This window comes from Bos mutus, chromosome 6, assembly GCF_027580195.1.
Source record: "Bos mutus isolate GX-2022 chromosome 6, NWIPB_WYAK_1.1, whole genome shotgun sequence".
Lineage (NCBI taxonomy): Eukaryota > Metazoa > Chordata > Mammalia > Artiodactyla > Bovidae > Bos > Bos mutus.
This window is the reverse complement of record NC_091622.1, coordinates 36,616,772-36,629,997: the sequence shown is the minus strand read 5'-3', so window position 1 is coordinate 36,629,997 and position 13,226 is coordinate 36,616,772. Positions and strand designations below refer to the sequence as shown.

The 13,226-nt window shown below is 43.5% G+C and overlaps 1 protein-coding gene across 1 annotated transcript in view; it reads left to right on the top strand.

Annotated features, from left to right (window-relative positions):
• The first annotated feature begins 1,596 nt into the window (after window positions 1-1,596).
• Window positions 1,597-13,226, top strand: part of PKD2 (polycystin 2, transient receptor potential cation channel) — a 58,789-nt gene continuing 47,159 nt past the window's right edge. The window contains exons 1-2 of the mRNA XM_005897800.3: window positions 1,597-2,313; window positions 11,310-11,423. Of these exons, the coding sequence (XP_005897862.2) occupies window positions 1,713-2,313; window positions 11,310-11,423 (715 nt within the window). The 5' untranslated portion in view covers window positions 1,597-1,712. The remainder of the gene's footprint in view (window positions 2,314-11,309; window positions 11,424-13,226) is intronic.

Here is a 13,226-nt window from a genome sequence, read left to right as displayed (position 1 = left end):
ACCATCTCATCCTCTGTCATCCTCTTCTCCTCCTGCCCCCAATCCCTCCCAGCATCAGAGTCTTTTCCAATGAGTCAGCTCTTCGCATGAGGTGGCCAAAGTACTGGAGTTTCAGCTTCAGCATCATTCCCTCCAAAGAAATCCCAGGGCTGATCTCCTTCAGAATGGACTGGTTGGATCTCCTTGCAGTCCAGGTAAGAAGAGGAAATTAGGACACAGATGCACACAGAGGTAAGGGCATGTGAAGACGCAGGGAGAAGATAGCCACCTACAAGCCAAGGAGAGAGGCCTCAGAAGAAACCAACCTTGTCAACACCCTGATCTGAGACTTCCAGCCTCTAGAACTGTGAGAAAATAAATGCTGTTTGAGACACCCAGTCTGTGGTACTTTGTTATGACAACCCTAGCAAAAAATATAGGAGCAGATTGTGAAAATTTACTAAGTCAAACTACAGAAATTAAATGCTATCCTTTAAGCTGTCAGAAGCCTCCATAGAGGTCTAAGCATCAATGTGACAGGAATAGGTTTGGTTCCAGAACATAATTTGGAAACAGTGGATATCAGGAAGTGGAGAAGGAAGGTGGAGTTGGCAGATCCATTGTTCCAATGAAGACTAAAACAAGCTCTAAGGGCCCTGGACAAAAATCATTGACAGTAGGAATGAGTATCAGAGGTCCTATCCGAGAGATATTTGTGGGGCAGAAGTAAGACAGTTTGGGGAAAATGAAGTGTAGGACAAGAGTAGGTAGATGAGGATAACATGAAGTGTAGTTTGGGGAGTTGAGGGATGCCTCAGATCTCAACCGGGGATACAGAAGGTGAAGCAGGCTTAGAGAAGAGGTGAAAAGATAATAAATAATAAATGTCGTTTGGGATGAATGAAGTTTGAGACAACTGCAGAGTGTCGAGCTGGATGTGTAGGATTCCACTAGTCACGGGTGGTGGGGTGGTGGGAAGGGATCTGCGGACCTCACGCGGAGCACCAGCCATTCAGAAGCCCCAGGACCATATCCTTGGGGTCCCCACAAAGTGTGGAGAGAGAAGCCAACCAAAGAGACCATCCAAAAAGCAGCATAATCGGGGCGAGGAGGGCCGCCCTCCAAAGGCCAAGGAAGTCAGCGCTAGGAGTTTGTCAGTATTGATAGTTTTCAGATGAAGGAAAGATTTTGCCCCTGGTGCAGACATCAGTTCAGGCTGGATCTCGTTTTTTCTCACTATCCCATAAAGTGGTTTACCTCTCTCCCCGCACTTTGGTCAATCGAGGTAGAAGTGACTGGCCGGTAACGGGGACCCAAGCATTATCTCAAGTCACGCAGGCAGTGACAGCTCCTGAAACCCTTTCCCTGCGGGCAGGCAAGGGGGCGGGTCAGCGACTCGCACCCCGCCCGCGCCCTTCCACCGGAATGGAATGTGGGCGCCCGCGCCCGGGCTCTGGCTGCACTTGGAACTCCGGCCCGGACGCCGCTCCCAGAGCGCGCCGCCTGCGGGGGCGGCTTCCTCGCGCCTCCCCCTGCAGCGCGCCGCGGCCGCTGGGCGAGGCGAGGCTAGCGGGAGGCGGGCCGAGGGGGCGGGAGAGGGACGCGGGACAGCGGGGAGGTCGGGGGCGGGGAGCAGGAGGCGGCGGGCCCAAGGAAGAAAGGAACATGGCTCCTGCGGCAGGCGGCGCCGAGGACGGCGCGCGGCGAGGGCGCCCCGGGCACCAGTGACCGTGATGGTGAACTCGAGCCGCGTGCAGCCGCAGCAGCCCGGGGACGCAAGGCGTTCGCCGGCCCCTCGAGCGCCGGGCCCCGGGCGGCTGATGGCGGGCGGCGCGATTGCCGGCGCCGGCCTCGCTGCCCCGGGCGGCCTCCGCGAGCAGAGGGGCCTGGAGATCGAGATGGAGCGCATCCGGCAGGCGGCCGCGCGGGATCCCCCGGCCGGAGCCTCGGCCTCCCCATCTCCTCCGCTCTCGTCGTGCTCGCGGCAGGCGTGGAGCCGCGACAACCCGGGCTTCGAGGCCGAGGAGGAAGAGGAGGAAGAGGAGGTCGAGGGAGAAGAAGGGGGAATGGTGGTGGAGATGGACGTAGAGTGGCGCCCCGGCAGCAGGAGGTCGGCCTCCTCCTCGGCCGTGAGCTCCGCGGGCGCCCGGGGCCGGGGGCTGGGGGGCTACCACGGTGCGGGCCATCCGAGCGGGAGGCGGCGTCAGCGAGAGGACCAGGGCCCGCCGAGTCCCAGCCCCGCCGGCGGCGGGGACCCGCTGCATCGCCACCTCCCCCTGGACGGGCAGCATCCCCGAGTGGCCTGGGCCGAGAGACTCGTTCGCGGGCTGCGAGGTAAGAGCGCGACCCTCAGCAGCTGATGCACAAACCAGAACTGCGGGTGCTGTCGGAGCCATTCCCGCTGAGGGCAGCTCTCCCGGGCTCCAGCTCGCATCCCCTTTGCGTCCCCGCCTCCCTTGGAAGCGTCTTCCCCACCTCTGCTAATTCTGCTCTATTTCCGGTACCTAGCGCGGAATTCCACGGCGCCCTTGTTGGTGCACATTTATTGGATACCTCCTTCTAAAAGAAGATCTGTCATCTTATGTTTGCCTTTGGAAATAAATGAAAGTCGTATTAGAGTAAAGAGGGTACATCTGAAGATTTTTTATCTTGTAGGGGGAAAAAATATTCTAAGACAGCTAATGGTGGTTGCAACTGCATATTTGCTAATTTCACTAAATAAAAACGAAAATTCTGTGCTAGCACCCATGGCCTTCCACTGGCCTGGATGCCCTGTTGCCCCTTATCCCGTTCTGGAAAGGGTAAGCAACAGTGTCCCGGTTGTGGGAGGAGTGTCATTGGGTAGTCACTGATGTTGTTTTGGTGATATCTGTGGTTGTTTAGGGGAGAGGGAGCTGTTGAGAACACTACGAATAGAATACAATGCTTAGGAAAACAGTTATTTGGCCATTTCTAATTCTAGGCATTTTTTCCCCCTAAACAGTTGCAAAGTAAATGTTAACATTGTTTGAAAAACTTGAAAGTATGTTTTTAAATAACTAAATTAATGTTCTTTGACATTCCAATGAAACAGTGAAGTCATCAGATACCAGCTGTGTGGAAATACGTCAGTTTGGTGCACCCAGCTCTCCAAAAGGCAGGAAAGGAATTTTCAAAACTTGCCAGTGCCTTTTAAGAGGACACAAATTTTCCAGGAGCAGATGGGATCCTGTTTTTGCAAAGTTTTGTCAGAGGCATCCTTGGAAAAGAGTTGCATTTGCTCTTACGATCCGAATGATTTTAATCTCTAGTTTTAAGAGTTTTTCCAGTCTCAGTCTTTTGAAATTCTCCCTTCCCTTCCGTTCCTGTCAGTTTTGAAAATCTTGCACAAAAAACTATCCAGGTATTTTCATAGCAACATGATTAATACCAAGTCAGGCTTGTACCTGAATCCCAGTTCTACCACACATTGACTGAATGACCTCTAGCAAACTGCTTAACCGCTCTGATCTCCAGTTTTTTAATTTTGTTTTAAAAAAGACATAATCATAATACTTAGCTCTTGACATGGGAAAATTAAATGAGATGAGACATAAAATATGTAGCAGGTCTGCCATGTTGTGAGTGCTTCGTAAGTAGAGATTAAGTCATGGATTCTAAAAGTACATTTTGGTGCTCTTACATAGTGATTATGCTAGTTTATTTGATTCAGGGCGTGGTGGGATCCAAAGATCCTTTTTAGTCACCTGTGTGAGAAGATTAGTGAAAAAACTCATTAATACTTTTTTAAGGTTCCAAATTGTATTCAAACAAAATTTATATTATTTTACTTTGTATTAATTGTGGTTTTTAAAATATTCACTGAAATGAGGGGTTTCTTATAAGTTAATAAGTAATGTAAAGTCATGATCCTTTTAACTCAGCTTAAGTATTTAATAACACATTTCATATTGTCTGAAAAAGCTCAATAATGGAATATAACTACGTGAAATATGTGAATGCATATGTAAGTTTATTTCTTTTAAAGAAAAGTTTCAGAAAATTTACAGTGAATAAAGTAATAGTAAAACTTCTGGTCCAACTTTATCAATGGTTGATAAGATCTCTTAATCTTATCAATTAGGAGAGTAGAATCATGAGAATCTTTTTTTATAGAAAATTTTAGAAATAAATTTTATTACTTTGTGAAGAAATATAATTGATATCCTTGTCACTTATTAAATAACCTTTGTTAGATAATTAGTAGTGCCTACTGTGAAAATAGACTGTGCTAGTTGCCACCAAAAAAAAAAAGAACTAAAATAATATATCACCATTTACCTATGGACGGAAACCCAGAAATGTGAAATGAGTAACCATGAATAAATTGTGATATTTTTTTCCCTCATAGGATATTGTTATTGTTGTTTAGTCGCTAAGTCATGTCTGACTCTTGTGATCCCATGGACTAGCCTGCCAGGCTCCTCTGTCCATGGATTTTCCCAGGCAAGAATACTGGAGTGGGTTGTCATTTCCTTCTCCAGGGGATCTTCCCAACCCAGGGATCACACCTGAGTCTCCTGCATTGGCAGGCAGATTCTTTACCACTGAGCTATCAGTGATCGAACCCCCGTCTTGGGATACAATGACAGAAATCTTTAGTGCATTATATAAGTAGTGCCCAGGGTCAGAAGTGGAGAAGGAAATGGCAACCCACTCCAGTGTTCTTGCCTGGAGAATCCCAGGGATGGGGGAGCCTGGTGGGCTGCCGTCTATGGGGTCGCACAGAGTTGGACACGACTGAAGCGACTTAGCAGCGGCAGCAGGGTCAGAAGAGAGAGAGTGACTTGGAATTTCTAAAGATAGGAGCCAAACTTAAGTTTGGCTTTTTCAGGCGCTTCCCTGGAGGTCTCACATCAGACTTCCTAGCCTTTGTTTGTCATTTATAAAATGGAAGAGTTGAACCTAATCTTCAAGTTCCCTTCTAGCTTCAGCATGTTGTTTAATGACACGAATCTGAGTGGGAAAACAAATGATCATTTCTCCTTGGACACTGAATAGATCTATTCTCTTAGCAGGAGTAAGATGGCAAAGAAGAAGTTTGAGGCCTGATTATGGAAAGCATTGTGTCTAACCAAGGAATTAAGAAATTACCTCTAAATACTAAGAAGCAGTTGAAAGTTTTTGAGCAGGAGCAGAACACGCCGAAAGGGAATATGAGTCAGGCCTCGTGCTGTGCAGGAGCGCTTACAGAGGGAGATAGGGAGGCAGGAGGACGAGGTAGGGGGCAGCCAGTGAAGGGGAGGTGATGATCTGGACCAGAGGCAAAAAAAGAAGGCTAAAAGATCGAAAGACTGCTCCAAGCTTAAAAGCATCTCCAACTCAATGATCTTGTTTACTTTTTTCTTAGCAAACACTTTTTAACACAGAGATAAAATTTGAGACTCTATATGAGTTATCAGATTTTCTGAATTTCCAAAGTTGAATGTGTTTTATGGATGTATCAATTTATTAAAGTCACTTTCTGTTTACTGTTTCAGACATACGTCATCACTGTCCATGTCCAGAACTTTTTCATCATCCCAAACAAGTCTGCCCATTAAATACTAACTCCCAGCTCCCCTTTTCTTCCCTGCCCTACAGCCTCTCTGTCTCGATGAATGTTCCTGTTCTGCTGCTGCTGCTGCTAAATCGCTTCAGTCGTGTCCAACTCTGTGCGACCCCATAGACGGCAGCCCACCAGGCTCCCCCGTCCCTGGGATTCTCTAGGCAAGAATTCTGGAGTGGGTTGCCATTTCCTCCTCCAATTTCCTGTTCTAGGTACCTCATATTAGTGGAATCATACAGTTATTGTCCTTTCACATCTGGCTTATTTCGCTTAGTATAATGTTTTTTAACATTTATCAATGTTGTAGCATGTATCTGAACTTCATTTGTTTTGATGACTGAATAGTATCCTCTTGTATGTATACAACACATTTTGTTTATCCATTCATCAGTTGGGAGAAGGCAACAGCACCCCACTCCAGTACTCTTGCCTGGAAAATCCCATGGACGGAGGAGCCTGCAGTCCTGTAGGCTGCAGTCCATGGGGTCACTAAGAGTTGGACACGACTGAGCGACTTCACTTTCACTTTTCACTTTCCTGCATTGGAGAAGGAAATGGCAACCCACTCCAGTGTCTTGCCTGGAGAATCCCAGGGACGGGGGAGCCTGGTGGGCTGCCGTCTATGGGGTCGCACAGAGTCGGACACAACTGAAGCGACTTAGCGGCAGCAGCAGCAACATTCGTCAGTTGATGAACATTTGGGTTGTTTCTACCTTTTGGCTATTATGACTTTCCCGGTATTTTTAATCCAACCCTCACTCCATAATTTCTTCCTTTTCCCCTTTTTATTTGCACTATAATTGTGAACAAATGAGACTTTGTATTTTCATTGTGAGGGGATTTTGTTTGAGGGAGGGCTGTTACTCTGTGAGGTATGATAAGACTCTGCTAGTAACAGAATTTGTGCAGTCAACAAACATTTATGGAGCATCTCCTCTGTGGTAGGTACTAGGGATACAGAGATGAATAATATAAGGTCCCAGTTCCCAAGGAGTTCATAGTAGGGGGACCACAGGTGTAAGTAAATAATTGCAGTGCCAGGTCCCAGATATGGCAGGTACCCAAAGAAGAGAGGACCAGTTAGTTCTATCTGGGGAGGTTAGAAGTAAAACTAGAGTAACATTTTGAAGAATTCAGTGAGGGGAGTTGGGAAGGGAAGAATAGCAGAAGTAAGACCAAGATGGCTGGTACCTCATTGGTATTAATACTTTTTCCTATAGACAGAGACAGTGAGGGCTTCAAGCAGGGGACTGATACAGTCACATGCCAATCTGAAGATGATTCTAGCAAAGATGTAGGGAATGGGGTGAGATGGAGAACAGGTTAGGAAAAGGTGACAAAGGCTGCAGCCAAGGATTGTGAGCTGGGATGGAAGAAAGCTAGATTAAAGAGAGGCAGAACCCATCAGAATTGTGGTCCAGCCCCATGTGAAGGTTATGAAAAGGGCCTATTCTAAAATGAAACCCGTGTTTCTGACTTGGTACCATTAACCCACCTATTTAGCCACAGGGAAAACAGTTTTCTAGATAAAGGAAAAAAGACAGAAATCTCAGTTTGGGGCATGTGAGTGTGAGTTGTCTGTGGAATATGCGTGTAATCTGTGACACATTCCTGTCTTCACCTCAGGAGGAGGCTGCCTAAGAATTGGAGGCTCAAAAGTCAGTATCATTTAAAGTAGCAACTGACTGTTCTATAGAAAATGGACCAATAATAAAAAGTCACTTCCCTTTCTGAAGGTGTCCAAGCAATTCAAATAACTATTAGAAAGGATTGTATTCATCTTTCTACGCAAGATCCACGTGTGTCCAAGCACAAAAAACGGGATTCTTTTATGACATGAATCCAATGAGAATTCAGTCGGGCTATTCACAGTAACTTCAAAGTCTGCATGGATTTGAGTCTTCACACCAACTTAGCATCAGAAGTAGGATGTCTCCCAGATTTGAACCTATTTCTGAAACCATAAATGGGCCTCTTCCAACCACTCTAAATGCTGTACACATATAAAATTTCTTATTCCCAGAGCAACCCCACGGAGAAGTACTCTTATCCCGTTTCCAAATGAGGAAGTGAAGGCTCATGGTTTGAAGTAAGGTCTCATAGCTCCTAAGGGCTGATGCTTCATTTAAACACAGCTCAGACTCCAGACGGAGAAGGCACGGGCAACCCACTCCAGTACTCTTGCCTGGAAAATCCCAGGGACCGAGGAGCCTGATGGGCTGCTGTCTATGGGGTCGCACAGAGTTGGACACGATTGAAGCAACTTAGCAGCAGCAGCAGACTCCAGACCCCCCACCACACCTTGTCATGATCAAGGAGTCCTGAGGAGGTTAATGCATTTCAGATGAGACAGAGTTAATGTGAGGCAAAAGATCCACACTGAATCTTTTTACCATAGAACTGAGAGATATATTAACAAGATGAGATGATACGATCACTGCAATTAGTTTCAAAATAATTGAGGAGGACTTCCTTGGCAGTCCAGTGGTTAAGGCTCAGTGCTTCCAATGAAAGGGGCTTCATCCCTAGTCAGGGAACTAAGAGCCCACATACCCTGTGGCATAACCAAAAAAAAAATACAAAGAAACAACAAAAAAAATTGAGTTGGTGAGGATTTTGAAGAATCAAGGTTGGTGTGGAGTTGATGGTAATTGTTAAAGCTGGGTGAGGGATACTTGAGGGTTCATTATGTCATTCTCGCTGTGATATTTTTTATAAATTGCAAAATAAAAAGGGCTTATAAGCATTTGGGCTTCCCTGATAGCTCAGTTGATAAAGAATATGCCTGCAATGCAGGAGACCCCGGTTCAATTCCTGGGTTAGGAAGATCCTCTGGCGAAGGGACAGGCTACCCTCTCCAGTATTCTTGGGCTTCCCTTATGGCTCAACTCGTAAAGAATCCACGTGTAATGCAGGAGACCTGGGTTTGACTCCTGGGTTGGGAAGATCCCCTGGAAAAGGGAAAGGCTACCCACTCCAGTATTCTGACCTGGAGAATTCCTTGGACTGTACAGTCCATGGGGTCTCAAATAGTCGGATACGACTGAGAGACTTTCACTTAGAAGCATTTGGATAAAAGAGTTGCAAAATGGAATTTTTAAAAAAAATTTTTTGGCTGCACCACACAGCCTTTGGGATCTTAGTTCTCCAACCAGGGATTGAACCCATGACCCTTGCATTGGAAGCCTGCAGGTTTTGTTTTTTTTTTTTTTAAGATTTTTTTTGTAGACCTTTTTTTTTTTTTTTTACATCTTTTATTGAATTTGTTACGATACTGCTTCCGTTTTATGTTTTTTGACTGCAAGGCAGGTGGGATCATAGCTCCCCGACCAGAGATCAAACCCACATCCCCTGCATTAGAAGGCAAAGTCCCAACCACTGGACCACCAGGGAAGCCCCATCAAAGTCAGTTATGTTGGAGACATTTTTGCTGTTTTGGATTATCCATCTCAGGACTCCCCCATATGCATATTAATAAGGAACACTATTTAGGTAATGTGCTCTGACTTTGGGCTCTGGCATTGACTAAGCACCTTCTTACACAGGAAGGAAATTGCATATTGTCCCCTGTCCTCTCAGATCACATCCTCCTAACAGATGGAGACACTTTATCTACAGAACGTGAGTACCTTTAGGTCCTCCCTCCACAGCTGGGACAATGGTGGGAAAAGACAAAAGTTACTTTTGAAGAATGCTGCCATTTTGGACTTGAACTCTACCCTTAACCATTCCTATTGTATCATTCTTGCTAAACATGGGAAACATGTTGGCTATAGGACAGCTATTTTTCCCATTTGTAGTTGCAGCCATTTCTTACCCATTAAGATGTGAGGGGGTCCCTATATCTGAAGACTGACCCTACATATATACACCCAATAGGGAAACTGTATGAAATTTTTATAGCAATACATATTTGAGGAGGTAGGTAGAATAATTTAGAAAAAGTAAATGCATAGAAATACATTTTTATAAAATATAAATAAAAGGGCTTCTTTTTGTTTGAAATGTTTCCTTCAAGGGCTAGAATTAAATTACTATCGACTATTGCAAATTTAGCTTAAAGAAAATTTGATAGGAGTTTGGTTTTTCTATTTATAGGTCAAGCAAAACCATTTGTAAATATTAAGAACTATGACTTTTCCTTAGTGCATAATTGTTTATAAACCATGGGAAAGAGTGAAATCACTGACCAAGTGAAGCAAGGCAGCCGTCTCTCCTGATGGTCAAGGGACTAGCAATTTCCACTTATGTGTATATTTTAGGCCTGGCCTCCAAAAGAAATACACCCAAAGAAATGGTGTGGTCGTGTCCAGGGCTACTGAGCCTAATATTTGGCTGCCTCTGTGTTATTCTGAGTTGTAATTTTCCATGTCATCTAAATTTGTAATAATTCTTTAATATGATAGAGTTTCAGCGAACAAACATTCTCTTGCTGCATTTCTTCTGAGTGAGTAATTCCCTGACAACTACCAGATCTTGGCAGAGCAAACCTGGTCATAAGTTATGCTCCACTTTTGGGGTGGTGAAACCCAGGACGCGTAACACAGTGTCTTTGAAGGCAGATGCTGATTTTTCCAAAAGAAATTTGGGAGAGAAAAAGAAAAGGAAATGAAATACCCCAATTTAGGATTGGAACTAATGTATGATTATAAGACTTAAAAAGTACATAAACACTAGAGATGAAGTCATTTCTTCCGAGTGCAAGACCATATACCATTCCCCCCCATTCTCTGTGGCTTGATTCTGGCGTCAGTGGCCGTGTGAGTTTCCATGAGGAAGGGGTTAAAGTCTGTGGACTCGAGTGTGAGGCAATTTGCCATTAACAGCCGAGTTAATCTAACAAAAAGGATTGAGAGGTTTGTCTTTTTTGGAAAATGCTAAGGCTCTTCCAAGTAACCAGTAATGTGACTTGACCACACTGTTCACTAGCGGGGGTTTGGACGGCCACCATGTCTGTCTGCTGGCTGCGTCCAAAACTGCGGGATCTCTCTCCAGCCAGCTCACCAAGGCTTATGTCATCTTTGCTCAGCTGGCCCAACACTTTTTCCATCTGCTAAAATATGGAGCACGGTTGCTGATTTTACTCTTTCTCCAAAGAGAGAGAGAGAAGGCGGATGAGTTGTTGCTTTTAATTTAAAAATCATATGCTAATTGAAATTTTAAAAATCTGTTTGGCTAAGCATATTTAGTGTAATCACTCAGCGTTGAATTTCTTAAAAGGCAAAAATGGGTACAGAGCAGAGATTTTATACCAGTGTGTTAGAATATTGATAGATGTTTCCACGATGAAGTGATGCTCCAACCAGGACTTCTTTTTATCAGAGGTGACCTAAAAGGTATCATTTACAATGTAGTTACTTAAGAGGATAATTAATTTAGTAGTATGATAATTCCTCCTGCATATAGGCAGAGCTGATATGTATGCACAATTATTTAACCTCCTCTCGTAGGCTGCCCAAATTTCCTCTTCTCTTTCTAATTTTTCACTAAGATATTTTCTAATGAGGTTGGGAGCTTAGACAGTGATCAGATTGTTGCCTTGTGTTTTGCACATCTTGTGGAGGTGAGACAGTGGAGACTGATGTATTCCCAAATTAAAGGTACTTCTACTAAAACCATTTCTCAGTTGTTTTTAGAGCATGCTAAAAAAAAAAGAAAAACAGGAGAGCCTCCCTTAAAGTATACTATTTTTATGTGTTTTTTTCTTTCACCATTCATGAGATTTTTGAAAAATAAAATGACATCTTTTATTATTATTTTAAAGGTCTCTGGGGAACAAGACTCATGGAGGAAAGCAGCACTGACCGAGAGAAATACCTTAAAAGTGTTTTACGGGAACTGGCCACATACCTCCTTTTTCTCATAGTCTTGTGCATCTGTAAGTAGAACATTTCCTTCCAATAGAGGAAAAGTTGAAAAGTTGCATATTTGCCCTGTCAAAATCATGACTAAAAGGACCTATGGATGCACCTAAATAGTTACTTCAGAAATTCTCTTCTCTGTTATTAATTCTAGTTTAGAATTTGGTAAAGTTCTCATCTCTCCTCAGATAAATGTTGATCAAAATTTGGCATTATCTGATCGGCCACTTTATTATCAGCTGTGACCATTTTCACTGTGACATGCACGGAGCAGACACCAAGACGCCCAGACATCAAGGAACCAAGTAAAGGGACTTTTGTGTTAGATGTTTTAGCAATAATTATAATGTCAGTATCACTACATCAGTTAGTGTAAAGTCTGTATAGGAATTAAGTAGAGTATGTAGTTTAACTTTCAGAAAATACATATAGTGTCACTTAATATTGCTTTTATGGCTCTATATATTTAAAAGTCCCCTTTTTCTGGATTTGGATGTGTTGTGTGAATGCCTTCATTCTCATTATTTCTTCAAATCTTCAGTAACTGTGGATTTTCACTCTGTAGGAAACTTACTGCAGACTCATCTCCTTCTTCTTTCAATACATACCCACATCCTCTGAGAACTGGGGAGGGATGCCTTAGCTAAAAAGCATGTCTTTGAAACCATGTGCCTCAAAATCCAGAAAGTCACGGGCAATGGATTACCTCTGAATCAAAGGATGATGATAGAGTGCTGTCCTGTCCCATCTGAAGCCCTTTATGAGAACAGAGAGGAAACAGGTTTATGACCAAAGGCCCTCCTAGTATATTCCTCAGGGAAAGGAGTTTGTTCTTACAGTGTGCACTAAGAAATGCTTAAAAACTGACACCACCCTTGGAAAGTATCCCCTTCTTTGTAAGTGGAGAGAGTTAGGATTTAATCAATGCTTTAATAATGCCATTCTTATTATATTAAAATTGACCACCTTGAATTTAACTGAGTGCTAAAAGCTTCCCTAAAAAATGTTTTTTTTAACTAGATTTATAAAAAGATGTGTAAGTTGAACATAAAAGATTAAGGAAACATTTAAGTTTTGATATTTGTAATTTTAAGAAATTAAATATTGATTTATTTAACATTCCCACACAGGTTTTTATTAATACTAGTAAGCTTTTAATGAGCTTTAACAGAGCATGACTTCTTACACTTTCTGAGACTTTGCCTATCCGCATGGGAACTTAAGGGGGAAAAAAAAGTTAGTTAAGCTAAAAATTGTATATGTATGAGGGGCTTCCCTGGTGGTTCAGTGTTAAAGAATCCCCCTGAAATGCAGGAGACACAGGTTAGATCCCTGGGTCAAGAAGATCCCCTAGAGAAGGAAATGGCTACCCACTCCAGTATTCTCACCTGGGACATCCCATGGACAGAGGAGTCTGGTGGGCTATAGTCCATGGGGTCACAAGAAAGGTGGACACGACTTAGCAACTAAACAACAACATATATGTCTGAACAACATCCATTTTCTTGCTTTTTTCTACCTAATTATCTGAACATTTCTGTTATTTGTTAAGGAAAAAATCTTTCATTACTTCTGAAAACATATGTTGTCTAGGCAGTGCTGAAAATCTACGAATGATCTATTCAGTTCTTTAAAGGTTATAAAGCAAGAGATGGGATATTTTGAACTTTTATGTTCTACGCAGTTAGATCTTAGAATAAATACTAAAGGCAAGTTTGCTTCCACTGTAGAAATGGTGCTTAAATATTAAACTATGTTGTTTTTGTCCAGCCACTCAGTCATGTCCAACTCTTTGCAACCCCATGGATTGCAGCATGCCA